The 20,162-nt window shown below is 41.4% G+C and overlaps 1 protein-coding gene across 2 annotated transcripts in view; it reads right to left on the minus strand.

The window, feature by feature from the left end:
* The window catches only part of pitpnc1a (phosphatidylinositol transfer protein cytoplasmic 1a), a 159,696-nt gene that overhangs the window by 38,312 nt on the left and 101,222 nt on the right, over positions 1-20,162 (minus strand). For both annotated transcript variants that reach the window (XM_034190471.1, XM_034190472.1), the window contains exons 6-7: positions 16,971-17,042; positions 7,733-7,828 (exon numbers count right to left, since the gene is read on the minus strand). In XM_034190471.1, the coding sequence (XP_034046362.1) occupies positions 7,733-7,828; positions 16,971-17,042 (168 nt within the window). The remainder of the gene's footprint in view (positions 1-7,732; positions 7,829-16,970; positions 17,043-20,162) is intronic.

Below are 20,162 nucleotides of genomic sequence, written 5' to 3' on the forward strand. Positions count from 1 at the left end.
CTTATTTATGTCAACCCAGTGATATTCCCGAATTATACAGCTGATTTTTATTTTGTTGTTCTCCACATCAGTGGCGTGATGTGGTGCAGCTGCTCGCACTGTGTTCCTGCTCGAAAGACACCGTTGCGTGCGTGAACCGTTGCACCGTGACCGTGCACGCCTGCTTGTCGGCTCGATGTTTGCGTGATTTGCTCATATGAGCTGTTCCACCGTGAGTCGCCCTGAGTTGTACTTATTCGTACTATGTGTGAAGGGGCCCTTAGGGGTGCATTTCTGCTAAGGGGTCAGGACTACTGCACTGTATTAAAGGAAGGATGGATGGGGTCATGTATCGTGAGATTTTCACAAACAACCTCACAAACAACCAAGAGCACTGAAGATGGGTTGTGGCTGGATCTTCCAGCATGACAATGACCTGAAACACACAGACAGGATGTGGGAGCCAGGATGAAGGAGTGGCTCCATAAGAAGCATTTCAAAGTCCTGGAGTTGGCCTAGCCAGTCTCCAGACCTGAACTCAATGGAAAATCTTTGGAGGGAGCTGAAACTCAGTGTTGCCCATTGACAGCCCAAAAATCTGAAAGATCTGGAGAAGATCTGTGTGGGGGAGTGGACCAAAACCCCTGCTGCAGTGTGGGTAAACTACAAACCTACAGGACATGTCTGACCACTGTAATTGCAAAGGTTTTTGTACCAAATATTAAGTTTTGTTTTTCTATTGTATTAAATACTTTTTTCATACAATAAAATGCAAATTAATTATTTAAAACTCATACAGTGTGATTTTCTGGATTTGTTTTTAGATTCTGTCTCTCACAGTTGAAGTTTAGCTATAATAAAAATTACAGACCTCTCCATTCTTTGTAGGTGGGACAACATGCAAAATCAACAGTGTTTGAAATGCTTATTTTCCCCACTGTATATATCTATCTGTATATGTGTGTGCAGTGGTGGGCACAGCTAACCAAAAAGTTAGCTTTGATAACCGTTAATCCTCTAACTGAAAAGTTAAAGCTAAACCGACAAATCCCTATAAAATTTAGTCGAAGTTACAGAGAAAAGCTAAACCGATAACTTTCAGCACTGACTGCAGTACACGGTGGCTACTAACACAACAACAAGTCAGCGCTTCTGTCTCAGGTCGATCTTCTCTCAGAAAAAGAGACCTGGTGATCAGAGAGAAAGGAGAAAAAAAAAACAATGTCTCTTCACACCATACAGACCTGCCGGTCATTTCACTGTAGTGTTGCACAGGCAGACAGTTTTGACTTACAGTTATAATTTTAAACAAACTAATTTCGGACAAAGTGGTTTTACAAAGTGAAAATATCAGCTATATGTTTTAGTTTTAAAGTAATGCACCAATTTTGAAGTTTTTAGCATTTAGACACACATGCTTGCATTATGGGTACATTCGTTTCCTGACGTCAGTGGTTGGCTGGTCGGTATAACACACATGGCTGTTCACACTGCCATCTACCTCGTCTGGAATGAGTTTATTAAAATTTATAACCATAAGTCAAAACTGTCTGCATGTGCAAGACTCCAGTGAAATGACCGGCAGGTCGGTATGGTATGAAGAGAAATGATCTTTTTTCTCTCCTCTCTTCCTTCCTTTCTCTCTGGTATTCGGCTCTCCTCTCCCTGCAGAGGAGTGAGCTCTACCATTGATGGCTGTTACTCTGCTACAAAACATGTAAAGCCTCGGGCCCACCATGAATAATGAGCCACGCATGGGTGTGTAGTGATTATTCGAAGAATGACCCACAAATTCATCTATTATGTATCCATTACTAAGGTGCCACTATGTGCCTCTCTGTACCCTGCATAAATTTGGGCACCCTTGTCATCTTATTGATTTGAATACATTTAGCACTAATTATTGGAACACAAATTTGGTTTGGTAAGCTCAGTGACCCTTGACCTCCTTACACAGGTGAATCCAATCATGAGAAAGGGTATTTAAGGTGGCCATTTACAAATGTTTCACCTCTTTGCATCTCTTCTAATAACATAGGACCCGCTAAACAACTCTCAAATGACCTGAAAACAAAGATTGCTTAACATCATGGTTTAGGGGAAGGAGACAAAAAGCAATCTCAGAGATTTCAGTTATCAGTTTCCACTGTGAGGAACATAGTGAGGAATTGGAAGACCGCAGGCACAATACTAGTTAAGGCCAAAAGTGGCAGGGCAAGAAAAATCTCAGATAAGCTGAAGTGAAGGATGGTGAGAACAGTCATAGTCAATCCACAGACCTGCTCCAAAGACTTACAACATGATCTTGCTTCAGATAGTGTCTCTGTGCATCATTCAACTATACAGTGCACTTTGTACAAGGCGATGCTGGATGAGAGGGTAATGCAGCGGAAGCCCTTTCTGCGTACACGCCACAAACAGAGTCCCCTGAGGTATGCTAAAGCACATTTGGACAAACCAGCTTCATTTTGGAATAAGATGCTGTGGACTGATGAAATTAAATTGAGTTATTTGGACATAACATGGGGCGGTATACATGGCTGAAAAAGAACACAGCATTCCAAGAAAAACACTTGTTACATACAATTTGGAGGTGGTTCCATCATGCTGTGGGGCTGTGTGACCAGTGCAGGTACTGGGAATCTTGTTAAAGTTGAAGGTCACATGAATTCCAGTCAATATCAGCAGATTCTTGAGAACAATGTTCAAGAATCAGTGACAAAGTTGAAGTTGTGCAGGGGCTGGATCTTTCCACAAGACAATGACCCTAAACACTGCTCAAAATCTACTAAAGCATTCATGCAGAGGAACAAGTACAACGTTCTGGAATTGCCATCTCGGACTGTCCATGCTTGAAAACCAACAAACCTGAGATGTTTTGTAAAGAGGAATGGCCCAAAATGCCTTCAACCAGAATCCAGACTCTCACTGGAAGCTATAGAAAGTGTTTAGATGCTGTTATTTCAGAAAAGGAAGATCCACTAAATATTGATGTATTTTTTTCTGTTGGGTGCCCAAATTTATGCACGTCTTCTCATGCCGAAAAAGTGCTGATGTCAAACTCTTCTGCCATTTCTGTGGTAGTCAGACGACGTCCCGGATCAACAAAGTGTTTACTTTGGAAATGAACGGCACATTCCACTGTTAGAGGAGTTTTTTGTCATGAAAAGACGTGCGGAGGAATTCGCGCGTCGGGACGGAGGCGCAGGGCACAGAACAAAAAGCAACGCCGTGATGAAGCCTCACAGGGCATGTTGTGGCATGTCCAGCTCGTCCACAATTTCTCGGATAGTCACACAACTGAAAAGCCACCGAAAGCCGTCTAAATCTTCCAAATGGTGCAAGAGCTGGGCATGTAGGGCTTGTCCTGTGAGACCAACATGGAGGTGCTTTCGTCCCGCGCCATGAGCGGCTCCGTGGCGAATTTCTCCGCTCCTCTTTCCATTACAAAAACTCCTGTAACAGTGGAATGTGCCGAAAAAGTGCCATGTCCAGCTGTCTTACCATTTCTCTGGTAGTCAGACGACGTCCCGGATCAACAAAGCGTTCACTTTGGAAATGATCTGGTCATTTGAGCCTGTCGATCGCCGCTCGGTGCGCAGCGCGCCCTCAGCCACTGTGGGCCGTCTTTAATCCAGTTGTAATTGTCCTTAATCTGTGTGATCCCCATAAGATCTTCACCGAAAGCCATCTGAATTTTCCAAATGGTTTCCACCTGGCTGTCTCTCACACTTTCTGAAAAAAGTTTGATGAAGCAAAGCGGCAGTCGATCAGCCAATTTCCTGACAATGAAAATCAGGACGTCGTGAGAGAACAGAGAAGATTCAGAAGAGGCCGGCATGAGGACTTTATGCAGACATTCCACTGTTTAAGGACATTTTTTAATGAAAGACGTGCGCGCAAATTCGCCGAGTTGTTTCCATGACGACTCGGCGAATCTGTGTGCGCCGCGACAGGAAAAACACCTCCGTGTTGAAAATCATTTGTAAAATTCAGGCGGCTTTTGATGGCTTTCAACAAGTGAGTAACTGAGAAATTGTTTAACAGCTTTGGCATGTTCCAACTTGCCCGTTAAGGTTTCCAACGGAGGTGTTTTTCCTGTCGCGACCCCCCGCGGTCGGGTCCGGCCCGACATGCGACTCTGCCCGCACGTTCTTTCATTACAAAATGTCCGTTAACAATATGTCCGAATAAACTCCTCATGGTGACTTCTTCTGAAAGTTCTCTGTTCTCTGACGACTTCCTGGGCCAACAGAGCCTGAAATGTGGAAGTTTTCAACTTGAAACGGCGAGACGCTGCCGCCTTGAAGCGCAGATCGCCGTCAGGCACAGTGGGCCGTCCTTACGGCGACACTACAGACCAAAATCTCTCATCAGCCGTTAAAATTTTTACCGAAAACCAGCTGAATTTATCGAATGGTGTCCACTCAGTTGTGCCTTACACTTTTGAAAAAATTTTGATCAAACAAAGCAGCATTCTCTGAGCCATTCCTAAACAATGAAAAAAACGACGAGAGGGTGGGCCACTCCTCACTCAAAGACTGCCCACAGGCGAATGACGTAACCGACAGGCGTGAAAAAACTCTCGCATGCCCACGATGGTTCAAGCATGTCTGATGTAATCACACGATTCAAATCCATATGGTTTTTGAAAAAAATAATAAGGTCCGTTACTTTTATCACAGACCTCGTATGTCTGACAGCTCCCCCAACATATAATCATGCATTTTCCGCTCTTCCATCACTCTGAAGAGGCTACTACAGACAGATAATGCACAACAACATTTATCTTTACACAGTGTACACTACAACCCATCATTCCCCTTGTTAGCTGACCCCCGCCTTCATTACTCTGTGCACCACCTCAACTGTCAGCTCAACCACATGTTTTAATATACATGTTGTGAGTTACACATGCAATTACAACCCAAATTCCAATGAAGTTGGACGTTGTGTGACATGTAAACAAAAACAGAATACAATGATTTGCAAATCCTCTTCATCCTATATTCAACTGAATACACCACAAAGACAAGATATTTAATGTTTAAACTGATAGACTTTTTTGTTTTTGTGCAAATATTTGCTCATTTTGAAATGGATGTCTGCAACACATTTGTAAAAAGTTGGGACGGGGCAACAAAAGACTGGGAAAGCTGATGAATGCTCAAAGAACACCTAATTGGAAACAGGTGAGTGTCATGATTGGGTATAAGAGGCGCATCCCCAAAAGGCTCAGCTATTCACAAGCAAAGATGAAGCGAGGATCACCACTTTGTGAACAACTGCGTAAAAAAATAGTCCAACAGTTTAAGAACAATGTTTCTCAATGTTCAACTGCCAGGAATTTAAGGATTCCATCATCTACAGTCCATAATATAATCTGAACATTCAGAGAATCTGGAGAACTTTCTACACGTAAGCGGCAAGGCCGAAAACCAACACTTAATGCCCGTGACCTTCGATCCCTAAGGCAGCACTGCATTAAAAACCGACATCATTGTGTAAAGGATCTTACCGCGTGGGCTCAGGAACACTTCAGAAAACCATTGTCAGTTAACACAGTTTGTCACTACATCTACAAGTGCAAGTTAAAACTCTACCATGCAAAGCGAAAGCCGTACATCAACAACATCCAGAAACACGGCTGCCTTCTCTGGACCTGAGCTCATATGAAATGGACAAACGCAAAGTGGAAAAGTGTGCTGTGGTCTGATATGTCCACATTTCAAATTGTTTTTGGAAATCATGGATATCATGTCCTCCGAACAAAAGAGGAAAAAGACCATCCAGATTGTTACCAGCACAAAGTTCAAAAGCCAGCATCTGTGATGGTATGGGGGTGTGTTACTGCCCATGGCATGGGCAACTTACACAGACAATGACAATGTCACATTCTGCACATGTTACAACAGCGTGGTTTTGGAGTAAAAGAGTGCGGGTACTAGACTGGCCTGCCTGCAGTCCAGACCTGTTGCCCATTAAAAAATGTGTGGTGCATTATGAAAGTGCAAAATACGACAACAGAGACCCCAGACTGTTGAACAACTAAAGTCTTACATCAAGCAAGAATGGGAAAGAATTCCACCTACAGATGTTCAACAATTAGTGTCCTCAGTTCCCAAACACTTATTGAGTGTTGTTAGAAGGAAAGGTGATGTAACACAGTGGTAAACATACCACTGTCCCAGCTTTTTTGAAACGTGTTGCAGGCATCCATTTCAAAATGAGCAAATACGAGGTCTGTCCAAAAAGTATCATACCTTTTTATTTTTTCAAAAACTATATGGATTTGAATCACGTGTGATTACATCAGCCAAGCTTGAACCTTTGTGCGCATGCATGAGTTTTTCCACGCCTGTCGGTTGCGTCATTCGCCTGTGGGCAGGCTTTGAGTGAGCACTGGTCCACGCCTCCCGTCGGATTTCTTTTGTCTAAGAACTTGCTGAGAGACTGCCGCTTTGCTCCATGAAATTTTTTTCAGAAACTGTTAGAGACAGGCAGTTGGAAACCATTTGAAAGATTCAGTTGGATATTGGTGAAGATTCTGTCGGCGTCAGGTGGATTATGGACTGTTAAAACCTTTTTAAAGAAGGCCCACAGTGGGGGAGGGCGCACAGCGTGCCGAGCGGCCATTTGACAGGCTGGATCGACCAGATCATTTCTAAACTGAATGCTGTGTTGATCCGGGACATCATGTGACTGCCACAGAAATGGCAACAGAGCTGGACATAGCACTTTTGCGGCACATTCCACTGTTACAGGAGATTTTGTAATGAAAGATGTGCGGAGGATTTCGCGCGTCAGCACGAAGCAGCCCAGGACGCGCAGCAAAAAAACACCTCCGTGTTGGAAGTCTCACAGGACATGCTGGGGCATGTCCAGCTGTTACACAATTTCTCGGATATTCACTCGACTGAAAGCCATCGAAAGCCATCTGAATCTTCTGAATGGTTTCCAACACAGAGGTGTTTTTTGCTGCGCGTCCTGAGCTGCTTCGTGCCGACGCGCGAAATCCTCTGCACGTCTTTCATTACAAAATCTCCTGTAACAGTGGAATGTGCTGCAAAAGTGCTATGTCCAGCTCTGTTGCCATTTCTGTGGTAGTCACATGATGTCCCGGATCAACACAGCGTTCAGTTTAGAAATGATCTGGTCGATCCAGCCTGTCGAATGGCCGCTCGGCGCGCCGCGCGCCCACCGCCGCTGTGGGCTGTCTTTAAAAAGGTTTTAACAGTCCATAATCCGCGTGATGCCGACAGAATCTTCACTGATACCCAACTGAATCTTTCAAATGGTTTCCAACTGCCTGTCTCTAACAGTTTCTGAAAAAAATTTCATGGAGCAAAGCGGCAGTCTCTCAGCAAGTTCTCAGACAAAAGAAATCTGACGGGAGGGGTGGACCAGTACTCACTTAAAGCCTGCCCACAGGTGAATGACGCAACCGACAGGCGTCGAAAAACTCACACATGCGCACGAAGGTTCAAGCTTGGCTGATGCAATCACACGTGATTCAAATCCATATAGTTTTTGAAAAAAATAAAAAGGTCCTTGGACAGACCTCGTATATGCACAAAAACAATAAAGTCTATCAGCTTGAACATTAAATATCTTGTCTTTGTGGTGTATTCAACTGAATATAGGTTGAAGAGGATTTGCACAACATTGTATTCTGTTTTTATTTACATTTTACACAACGTCCCAACTTCATTGGAAATGGGGTTGTATATGCCGTGTGTCTGTAGTCACTCACCTCTGACTCCTTGTAATGCCTCTCGGGGATCTCATCGTAGGCAATGTCCACGAAACACACCTCAGTTTCCTCGTCTCTGGGCTCGTTCCCAAAGATCTGTATGTGAGAGCCACCAAACCAATCACACACACTGAAAATGAACACTGCAACTGATGAACGTGTTCATAGTCAATAACATCTGCTAATGAGCCATTTACTGGACATAGCGTCTGAAAATCAAACCATATCATTTTGTCCAGTGAGGGAACCTTCAGATTTTTGCACCAAATCCACAGATTCATAGTTTTTAAAATCACTTATCTAACTCAGTTTATTTTAAAGGGATATTCTGGCATTTGCTCATTTTAGATGTTTTTGGGTCCATCTTTTCACTTGGCTCGAAAACAATTTTAATCAGTGTGATATTGATTTATAGGGCAAACACAGCCATGGACTATCATCACTGAAAAAGAAAATCTCTTTAAAAGTGTGTGCTAGCACAGAGACGAGTATTTAAGTCACACCGGAGAATAAGTTGCATTTACCACTTCATGCAACAAAAAGCAAAATGAATTTAATCAGCATATTATTTACTGATAAGGCACCGGCTTTAGGAGTGACACTAATGAGCTTATTAATGTCACTATTACTTTAAGCCATTGAACAGATGATCATATGTGAGGTGAACGTGCAATGCAATTACACGTTTGAAAACACTGTGCGTTATTAATTTAGAACACAAACACTGCTTTAACAATCAGCACCTAAGAGATAATCAATGTTATTGTAACAAGTGCAAAACATGAGTAAACTGTTTCTTTAAGCCATTGAACAGGCACTCATATGTGATGTAAACATGCACCACAATTAAACTTTTCAAAATTCTTTTGTAGCACATTTGTAAATGATGATAAAATCACCAGTAATTTTATTTTCTGTTCAGTTTGTGCACAGGGCTCTTAAAAGAGCTGTCTTTGTCCAAATACGTTTTTCTCCAAATAGAATTTTAAAAAACAATTATATTCCTTCTTGTAATTGAAAAGTGTGGGCTTCCAGTTAAAAGCAGGGTTCTCACTAGGAGTTTTTCACAGTATGGGGAACTTAGTGGGGCATAGCCATACGATGAAATATGCAGGCGCGAGTATTGTAGGAGGGTCCGGGGCATCTTCCGCACAACCCCCAGAAAACTTTGAAATTTATAACCCTTTGAAACATTATTAACTGCATTTTGAGGGCCACTTGTGTTGCTAACTGCCCCTTGAGGCAGCATGGTGGCTTAGAGGTTAGCACTGTTGCCTCACAGCAAAAAGGTCATGGGTTTGATTCCCACCTGTGACCTTTCTGTGTGGAGTTTGCATGTCCTCCCATTGTTATATTCCTTCTTCTGTTTCTTGTTTATGCTACTTCTTCAGAAAAAGGAGAAAAAGAAGAAGTAGCCTCTACTAATACATTTGCCTGTTTGGGATACTCTGTTTCGTGATCGGACAAAAGACTGGATTTTATTTGAGTCTATATACAACCACATTTCCAATGAAGTTGGGACATTGTGTAAAATGTAAACAAAAACAGAATACAATGATTTAAAATCCTCTTCAACCTATATTCAATTGAATACACCACAAAGACAAAATATTTAATGTTCAAACTGATAGACTTTATTGTTTTTGTGAAAATATTTGCTCATTTTGAAATGGATGCCTGCAACACATTTCAAAAAAGCTGGGACAGTGGTATGGCATGGGCACTAACACATCTGTGATGTCACCATCAATGCTGAAAGGTACATCCAGGTTTTGGAGCAACACACGCTGCCATCCAAGCAACGTCTTTTTCAGGGATGTCCCTGCTTATTTCAGCAAGACAATGCCAAGCCACATTCTGCAAGTGTTACAACAGTGTGGCTTTGCAGTAAAAGAGTGCGGGTACTAGACTGGCCTGCCTGCAGTCCAGACCTGTCGCCTACTGAAAATGTGTGGCGCATTATGAAGTGCAAAATACAACAATGGAGACCCTGGACTGTTGAACAACCTAAGTTGCACATCAAGCAAGAATGGGAAAAAATTCCACCTACAAAGCTTCAACAATTAGTGTCCTCAGTTCCCAAATGCTTATTGAGTGTTGTTAGAAGGAAAGGTGATGTAACACAGTGGTAAACATACCACTGTCCCAGCTTTTTTGAAACGTGTTGTAGGCATCCATTTCAAAATGAGCAAATATTTGCACAAAACCAATAAAGTTTATCAGTTTGAACATTAAATATCTTGTCTTTGTGGTGTATTCAATTGAATAGAGGATTTGCAAATCGTATTCTGTTTTATTTACATTTCACACAATGTCTCAACTTCACTGGAATTGGGGTTGTACAAGGTGTGAAATCTGCTGCTTGGGAATATTCTGGTTCCTCATTCAATAATTGAGGATCACACATGGATCCAATGATTTTAGCTCATTAACACAGCGCCAATTTCGGCCGTGGATTTCCTTGTATGTGGAACATTTCCAGAAGTGAATAGTTCAACAAAAAGGTGACATTTAGCTCACCGTGACATTTAGCTGTTATTGTTTATGTTCTGATTTTCTGCTGTGCCCTGCAGCAGCATGAGGGAGCAGATGTCCTTTTAGTCAGTTGCTGGTGTCATTTGTCAGGATGTTTTGCTGTTTGACAAAGACATTCATTCATATTTTCATGAAATGAGCATGACTGCTAATAGTATTTTATCTCTGCAGGCTGATGTTTGCCAAAGATATGAGGAAAAACACAAATAGTGACGCCATTACGATTGCTCATAAAACAAGAGCAATCTGAGATTTCTGACATCCGCCAATCCGGCTCTGGATCACCTCCAAAATTCAGTGGAGTCTTCCATGCCCTAATATTTATCTGTGGTGCAAACTTGGTGAGAATCTGTCAAGTAGTTTTGATGTAATCCTTCAAAGCCTATATAAAGTGAAACTTGATCCGGATCCAGATCACCTCCAAAATTTAATGGAGTCTTCCATGGGCTAATATGTATCTGTGTTGAAAATTTCATCAAAATCAGTGCAGTAGTTTTGACGTAATCCTGCTAACAGTAATCCTTCAAAGCCAACCTAAATCTTGGTAACAGTCAGACAAATGAATAAATGCCGATAATTTTATTAAGTCCTTGGCGGATGTAATGAATGCTTGTGATTTTGACTTCGTTTTAAACGCATGCTGAAAGTAACTGAGGCTCATTGCAAAGTTTCCCGCCACTGCTGTCTTGGTTATTTAAAACAAAAAAGGTTGTATTTCTCATTTCTGCTGTCATGAAAATATATGGAACCATGACTTTTTGGGATATAATTCACACCGGACAACATTAAGATGGATGGTGCAACTTTTCATTATAGTGTCTTTATAAGTATCAATACCACCTCAGGAGATAGACATTTATTAATTATTGGATTTATACAAAATTATTGTTCCTCAATCGAAGAAGGTGTTAAGATACAAAACATAAAAAGCAGTGTTACTGGTTTGATTCCTGACCTGAGCTGGTCTCCATACAATAGAAACCCACAACATGCAGCCTGGTTGGTTCCAGTTTGTACACTGATCCCACCATCCAGTAGTAAAATAAATAATTTGCATGATTGCTGCACTGGTAGATTTATTGTTTCACTCCAACACACTCTCATTTCTCTGCATCGAATAGTGTAGCTTTGTCAGGTTCCATTTTACATCACCCAATGCATGCAGAAGCCGCCTTCAGGCTTCATGGAATTGGTTTTCTTTGAGTCTGAACTAATGAGGTCCTACTTGCTATCCGACCACAGTGGTTATCACTGTGTCTGTCAAAGGCCACCACAGGGAAAACTAAAATCCTCCAGTTTAGGTTTAGTCATTTATTGCCTATATGCTCTACACAGTTAATATCATGTTCAATTAGTGTTATAGTCATTTAACTCTGTACTGAGTGACATTTCTATTCCATTTGTATGATGTTAATTCAGAGGTGGAGCAGCTATTTTAAAAGTATAAGTGTTATGTTACATGGGTAAAAGCACAGATAAGATAAATTAAATATAAACAACAAACAACCAAATAGGCCACATGTGATTGAACACATTAGCAGTAAAAACAATAACAAGCAGAACAAAAAGAAAACAACCAATAAATTTGTGTAAAAAAAAAAAAATCACTGTGTTTACCCATTTAAAATACAGAATTGTTTTTGTTAGCTTTTCTCTTTGGGTAGGTCACTGTAGCACTTAGAGGTTCTGTCATCTTCAGTTCTCAGTTTTCTGGACTTCAGAACCATCTGAGGTTTTGTGGATCAAACAAGATCAGTATGGCTGATATGTAGCTTGAGCCCAGGCCTTTGAGAAACACATTTTGTGGAACCGTCAATATCTGCCAATGCTGATACCGTTTTAGCTCATCTATTCATCAATACTTTGTGTCTGGATGAACTTTGTTAATCCAGCCATGTAAGAATACATCAACTCAAGCTGTGAAACAAATATTCTACTACAACCCCTGGCAATAATTATGGAATCACCGGCCTCAGAGGATGTTCATTCAGTTGTTTAATTTTGTAGAAAAAAAGCAGATCACAGACATGACACAAAACTAAATTAATTTCAAATGGCAACTTTCTGGCTTTAAGAAACACTATAAGAAATCAGAAAAAATAATTGTGGCAGTCAGTAACGGTTACTTTTTTAGACCAAGCAAAGGGAAAAAAATATGGACTCACTCAATTTTGAGGAATAAATTATGGAATCACCCTGTAAATTTTCATCCCCAAAACTAACACCTGCATCAAATTAGATCTGCTCGTTAGTCTTCATCTAAAAAGGAGTGATCACACCTTGGAGAGCTGTTGCCCCAAGTGGACTGACATGAATCATGGCTCCAACACGAGAGATATCAATTGAAACAAAGGAGAGGATTATCAAACTCTTAAAAGAGAGTAAATCATCACGCAATGTTGCAAAAGATGTTGGTTGTTCACAGTCAGCTGTGTCTAAACTCTGGACCAAATACAAACAACATGGGAAGGTTGTTAAAGGCAAACATACTGGTAGACCAAGGAAGACACCAAAGCGTCAAGACAGAAAACTTAAAGCAATATGTCTCAAAAATCGAAAATGCACAACAAAACAAATGAGGAACGAATGGGAGGAAACTGGAGTCAACGTCTGTGACCGAACTGTAAGAAACCGCCTAAAGGAAATGGGATTTACATACAGAAAAGCTAAACAAAAGCCAGCATTAACATCTAAACAGAAAAAAACAAGGTTACAATGGGCTAAGGAAAAGCAATCGTGGACTGTGGATGACTGGATTAAAGTCATATTCAGTGATGAATCTTGAATCTGCATTGGGCAAGGTGATGATGCTGGAACTTTTGTTTGGTGCCGTTCCAATGAGATTTCTAAAGATGACTGCCTGAAGAGAACATGTAAATTTCCACAGTCATTGATGATATGGGGCTGCATGTCAGGTAAAGGCACTGAGGAGATGGCTGTCATTACATCATCAATAAATGCACAAGTTTACGTTGATATTTTGGACACTTTTCTTATCACATCAATTGAAATTATGTTTGGGGATCTTCTTCTTTGTCTTTCGGCTGTTCCCCTTAGGGGTCGCCACAGCAGATCAATCGTTTCCATCTCACCCTGTCCTCTGTATCTTCCTCTGTCACACCAACCACCTGCATGTCCTCTCTCAGCACATCCATGAACCTCCTCTTTGGTCTCCCTCTTCTCCTCCTGCCTGGTGGCTCCATCCTCAGCATCCTTCTCCCTATATACCCTCCTCTGCACATGTCCAAACCATCTCAATCTCGCCTCTCTGACTTTGTCTCCAAACCGTCCCACCTGAGCTGTCCCTCTGATATGTTCATTCCTAATCTTGTCCATTCTTGTCACTCCCAAAGAGAATCTCAACATCTTCAGCTCTGCCACCTCCAGCTCTGCCTCCTGTCTTTTTGTTAGTGCCACTGTCTCTAAACCATACAACATAGCTGGTCTCACTACTGTTTTGTAAACTTTCCCCTTCACTCTTGCTGATATTCTTCAGTCACAAATCACTCCTGCCACCTTTCTCCACCCACTCCACCCTGCCTGCACTCTCTTCACCTCTCTACCACACTCTCCATTACTTTGAACAGTTGACCCCAAATATTTAAACTCATCTACTTTCACCACTTCTACTCCTTGTAACTGCACTATTCCACTGGGCTCCCTCTCATTCACACACATGTACTCAGTCTTGCTTCTACTGACTTTCATTCCCCTTCTCTCCAAAGCATATCTCCAGACTAGACTCAACTTGCTCTCTACTCTCACTACAGATCACAATGTCATCTGCAAACATCATAGTCCATGGGGACTCCTGTCTGATCTCATCTGTCAACCTGTCCATCACCACTGCAAACAAGAAAGGACTCAGAGCTGATCCTTGGTGTAATCCCACCTCCACCTTGAATGAGTCTGTCATTCCGACTGCGCATCTCACCGCTGTCACACTATTCTTGTACATGTCCTGCACTACCCTAACATACTTCTCTGCCACTCCAGACTTCCTCATACAATGCCACAACTCTTCTCTTGGCACCCTATCATAAGCTTTTTCTAAGTCCACAAACACACAATGTAACTCTTTCTGTCCTTCTCTGTACTTTTCCAACAGTATTCTCAGAGCAAACATTGCATCTGTAGTGCTCTTTCTCGGCATGAAACCATATTGCTGCTCACAGATCTTCACCTGTTTTCTAAGCCTAGCTTCTACTACTCTTTCCCATAACTTCATGCTGTGGCTGATCAGCTTTATGCCTCTGTAGTTACTGCAGCTCTGCACATCACCCTTGTTCTTGAAAATAGGAACCAGCACACTTCGTCTCCACTCCTCAGGCATCCTCTCACTTTCCAAGATTTTATTAAACAATCTGGTTAGAAACTCTACTGCCATCTCTCCTAGACATTTCCATGCCTCCATTGGAATGTCATCTGGACCAACTGCCTTTCCATTCTTCATCCTCTTCATAGCAGCCCTCACTTCTTCCTTGCTAATCTCTTTTACTTCCTGATTTACTCTCACCACATCATCCAGCCTTTTCTCTCGCTTATTTTCTTTATTCATCAACTCTTCAAAATATTCCCTCCACCTTCTCAGCACACACTCCTCACTTGTCAGCACATTACCATGTGCATCTTTTACCACCCTAACCTGCTGCACATCCTTTCCAGCTCTGTCCCTTTGTCTGGCCAATCGGTACAAGTCCTTTTCTCCTTCCTTACTATTCAACTTCTTGTACAGCTCGCAATATGCCTTTTCCTTTGCTTTTGCCACTTCTCTTCTCACCTTACGCCGCATCTCCTTGTACTCCTGTCTACTTTCTTCATCTCTCCGACTATCCCAAAACTTTTTCGCCAACCTCTTTCTCCTTATGCTTTCTCCACCAAGTCTCCTTGTCTTCCTTCCACTGTCCAGATGTCATACCCAGTACTGCCCTAGCTGTCTCCCTCACCACATCTGCAGTACTTTTCCAGTTGTCCAAAATTGCTTCCCCTCCAACTAGTGCTTCTCTCACCTGCTCGCTAAATTTCACACAACAGTCTTACTCCTTCAGCTTCCACCATCTGATCCTTTGTTGAGCTCTCACTCTCTTCTTCTTCTTTACCTCTAAAGTCATCCTACAAACAACCATCCTATGCTGTCTAGTGACACTCTCTCCTGCTACCACCTTACAGTCTGTGATTTCTTTTAGCTTGCATCTCTTATAAAGAATGTAGTCCACCTGTGTGCACCTTCCTCCACTCTTATATGTTACCCTGTGCTCCTCCCTTTTATTAAAGTAGGTATTCACCACAGCCATTTCCATCCTTTTTGCAAAATCAACTACCATCTGTCCTTCCCCATTCCTATCCTTGATACCATATCTACCCATTACTTCCTCATCACCTCTGTTCCCTTCACCAACATGCCCATTGAAGTCTGCTCCTATCACCACTCTTTCATGCTTGGGCACACTCTCCACCACCTCATCTAACACACTCCAGAAATCTTCTTTCTCCTTCATCTCACAACCTACCTGTGGGGCATATGCACTGATGATATTCATCATCACCCCTTCAATTTCCAACTTCACACTCATCACCCTGTCAGACACTCGCTTAACCTCCAACACACTTTTAACATACTCTTCCTTTAAAATTACCCCAACACCATTTCTCTTCCTGTCCTCACCATGGTACAACAACTTGTACCCACCGCCGATGCTCCTGCTCTTACTTCCCTTCCACTTGGTTCGTGGCAGCGTTTTCCTCCTCTTCTTCGTCGTCTTCGCCCAGCAGTAGCCCAATTTCCACCGGCACCCTGTTGGGCAATAGCACCGGTGGGGATGATGAAATCATTTTTCAAGATGATAATGCATCTTGCCATAGAGCAAAAACTGTGAAAACATTCCTTACAAAAAGACACACAGGGTCAATATCATGGCCTGCAAATAGTCCAGATCTTAATCCAATTGAAAATCTTTTGTGGAAGTTGAAGAAAATGGTCCATGACAAGGCTCCAACCTGCAAAGCTGATCTGGCAACAGCAATCAGAGAAAGTTGGAGCCAGATTGATGAAGAGTACTGTTTGTCACTCATTAAGTCCATGCCTCAGAGACTGCAAGCTGTTATAAAAGCCAGAGGTGGTGCAACAAAATACTAGTGATGTGTTGGAGCGTTCTTTTGTTTTTCATGATTCCATAATTTTTTCCTCAGAATTGAGTGATTCCATATTTTTTTCCCTCTGCTTGGTCTAAAAAAGTAACCGTTACTGACTGCCACCATTTTTTTTTCCTGATTTCTTATAGTGTTTCTTAAAGCCAGAAAGTTGCCATTTGAAATGACTTTAGTTTTGTGTCATGTCTGTGATCTGCTTTTTTTTCTACAAAATTAAACATCTGAATGAACATTCTCCGAGGCCGGTGATTCTATAATTTTTGCCAGGGGTTGTACCTTCAGTATCATAAAGTGCATAGGGAAAAGGTTTGGGTGGGCGCTGGCAATTTTCAGATTTCAAAGCAGGCTCTGGGGTTCTTAAGTTTGGGACTGGCTGATGGAGAAAAGACACCAACAGTGATTTTAATGAAGAAGATGGTTGAGCGGATGAGAGGAAACGAGACAGGCAAATGTAGAACAACAGAAGTGGCATATGCAAGATTTGGAACAATTTCTTAGATTTTCTCCATGCAAACAATAAGTTCCCAACATGTAAACTTCAGCTTTTACTCACATTATCATTGCTCCCTTTGTTGTCTTCATACTTGCTCTCTATGTGGATGGAAAACTTCGGCAGGAAGGAGCACTGGAGGGATTGGGGGAAAAACATCCACAGGGATAAACCTGAGACTGTTTGTGTCTGTGTGTCAGTGACCCATCACCCAAACAAGTGATTATTCTCACTGTCTGGATGTATATCTGCATCACACGTTCCCATCTTTAATCAGCAGCACAAGTCCTTCCCTCTCTTTGACACACACACACACACACACACTATACTACCTGTGTTCCTGTGGGCGACCATTCATCAGCTCTTAAACACGTGGTTTGATTAGATTAAAGCGTTCCACTTCTAATTATACAACCAAAGAGTGAAATAACGGCAACATCAGCTGTGGACGTGTTTGTGTGTGTGTGAATGTTTGTGAGTCATATAAACAACACGGCGGATCAATTTGGCCCTGCGACATAAGAAACAATGAGCTTCAGGGCTTGTTTGTAACTCAAGGTAGGAAGGAAAAAAGGAGAGGAACAGGGATAGACAAGAATAAGGGGTGGAGAAAGGAAAGAATCACAGGGTGAAGAATGAAAATAAGGAAATAAGGATGGAACATCAGGTAGGAAAGGATGAAGTGAAGGAGCAAGGAAGGAAAGATGGGTTGTTGTAGGAAGGAACGGTAAGAGGGAGGAAAGGACAGGGAAGGATAGGACGCTAGAAAGATGATGTGAAGAAGACAGAAGGATGTAACAAAGGTAAGAAAAATGGAAGGCAGAAAGGAACAAAGAGATGAAGTGAAGGAGCAAGGAAGGAAGAGAGGAAGTAAAAATGGATGGTTAAGGAACATTTAGATGAAGGAAAGGATGGGAAAAGATGGAAGATGACATGGAAGGAAAAACACATGGAAGGAATGAAGATTGGCAAGGAAGGAAGCAGTTGATAAGGAAGAAGGACAAGTGAAAGGAAACATGGGCAAGAGGAAAGGAACACAAAGTGAGGGCATTCTGGTAGAATGACAATATCACATAATGTCTGTTTGTGGGTTGTTACATTTTTTTTTGGAGGTTTGGTCATTGAATCCCATCATGTTTCACCAAATTCTCCTTTGGGGAAGAAGAAGAAAAACTTGATTAACGGCTTTCAGATTTCCTCAGTAGCTGATTGGTGTGGATTCTATTTCTGTTTTATTGATGTTTCCTTGCTGCATACGACATAAGGCTGGTGGAAGAGTGTCCCTCTAATGTTCCAGAGTAAATCATTAGTGCTTCTCCTCAGCGACTAGGAATTGATTAAGTAAAGCTTCAACAGCTGCAGGCTGTTCTGAATCTTTTCAAAGATGAGACTGTAATGAGTGTCAATGCCTCCTGGTTACTTGTTGAAGTGATTCTCTATTTTTTTTTATTCTTTGGAATAATAATAATAAAACAATGTCCACCCTGCACTGTATTCTGATCTTAAACAATCAGAAGACACAAAAATGTGCCAGGTGCATTAAAATCTTTTTCCTTAAGATTTTTCTTACAACCCCAATTCCAATGAATGAAGTTGGGACGTTGTGTAAAATGTAAGTAAAAACAGAATACAATGATTTGCAAATCCACTTCAACCTATATTGAACTGAATACACCACAAAGACAAGATATTTAATGTTCAAACTGATAAACTTTATTGTTTTTTGTGCAAATATTTGCTCATTTTCAAATGGATGGCTGCAACATGTTTCAAAAAAGCTGGGACAGTTGTCTCTTTACCACTGTGTTACATCACCTTTCCTTCTAACAACACTCAATAAGACTTTGGGAACTGAGGACACTAATTGTGAGTGTCACGACTGGGTATAAAAGGAGCATCTCCAAAAGGCTCAGCCGTTCACAAGCAAAGATGGGGCGAGGATCACTACTTTGTGAACAACTACGTGAAAAAAATAGTCCAACAGTTTAAGAAAAATGTTTCTCAACGTTCAATTGCAAGGAATTTAGGGATTCCATCATCTACAGTCCATAATATAATCAGAAAATTCATAGACTTTGGAAAACTTTCTACATGTAAGCGGCAAGCCCGTGACCTTCGATCCCTTAGGTGGCACTGCATTAAAAACCGGCATCATTGTGTAAAGGATCTTACTGTGTGGGTTCAGGAACACCATTGTCAGTTAACACAGTTCGTCGTTACATCTACAAGTGCAAGTTAAATCTCTACCATGCAAAGCGAAAGCCATACATCAACAACATCCAGAAACGCTGCCGCCTTCTCTGGGCCTGAGCTCATTTGAAATGGACAGACAAAGTGGAAAAGTGTGATGTGGTCTGATGAGTCCACATTTCAAATTCTTTTTGGAAATCATGGATGTCGTGTCTTCTGGACAAAAGAGGAAAAAGACCATCTAGATTGTTACCAGCGCAAAGTTCAAAAGTCAGCATCTGTGATGGTATGGGAGTGTGTGACAACGGAGACTCCAGACTGTTGAACAACTGAAGTTGTACATCAAGCAAGAATGGGAAAGAATTCCACCTACAAAGCTTCAACAATTAGTGTCGTCAGTTCCCAAACGCTTATTGAGTGTTGTTAGATGGGAAGCTGATGTAACACAGTGTTAAACATACCACTGTCCCAGCTTTTTTGAAAAGTATCGCAGGCATCCATTTCAAAATGAGCAAATATTTGCACAAAAACAATAAATTTTATCAGTTTGAAAATTAAATATCTTGTCTTTGTGGTGTATTCCATCGAATATAGGTTGAAGAGGATTTGCAAATCATTGTATTCTGTTTTTATTTACATTTTACACAACATACCAACAAAATTTGGGTTGTAAGATGTTAATTCTCTCTTACGTAAACTGTGTTATTTAAGATGCAGAATAAACACCTCAAACATTCCTGATACTGATGTGAGCAATTTGATGAGGTCTCCATAATAACCCATGAGATCATGTTAATTCAATTTGTATTACATTTTCAGAGGTATTTCAGTGTTCCTCCGATATAGAGGACTCAGCAAAAATGGGAAATTGACACTTTTAAAAAAGGATTATGCAAATATAACATTTCTTTCTGTTGGAGTGAACACACACAAAACTGATGAAACGTTTATGCTGTGTTCATGCCATCAGAAGTAAATCATTTGCTTGTACACTCACAGAATACGTGGGAAAAAAAATACAGTTGCAAGTCTGTAGGTTAACTTCCACAAACTATAAGTGACAAA

Source organism: Thalassophryne amazonica, chromosome 16, assembly GCF_902500255.1.
Source record: "Thalassophryne amazonica chromosome 16, fThaAma1.1, whole genome shotgun sequence".
NCBI classification, from domain to species: domain Eukaryota; kingdom Metazoa; phylum Chordata; class Actinopteri; order Batrachoidiformes; family Batrachoididae; genus Thalassophryne; species Thalassophryne amazonica.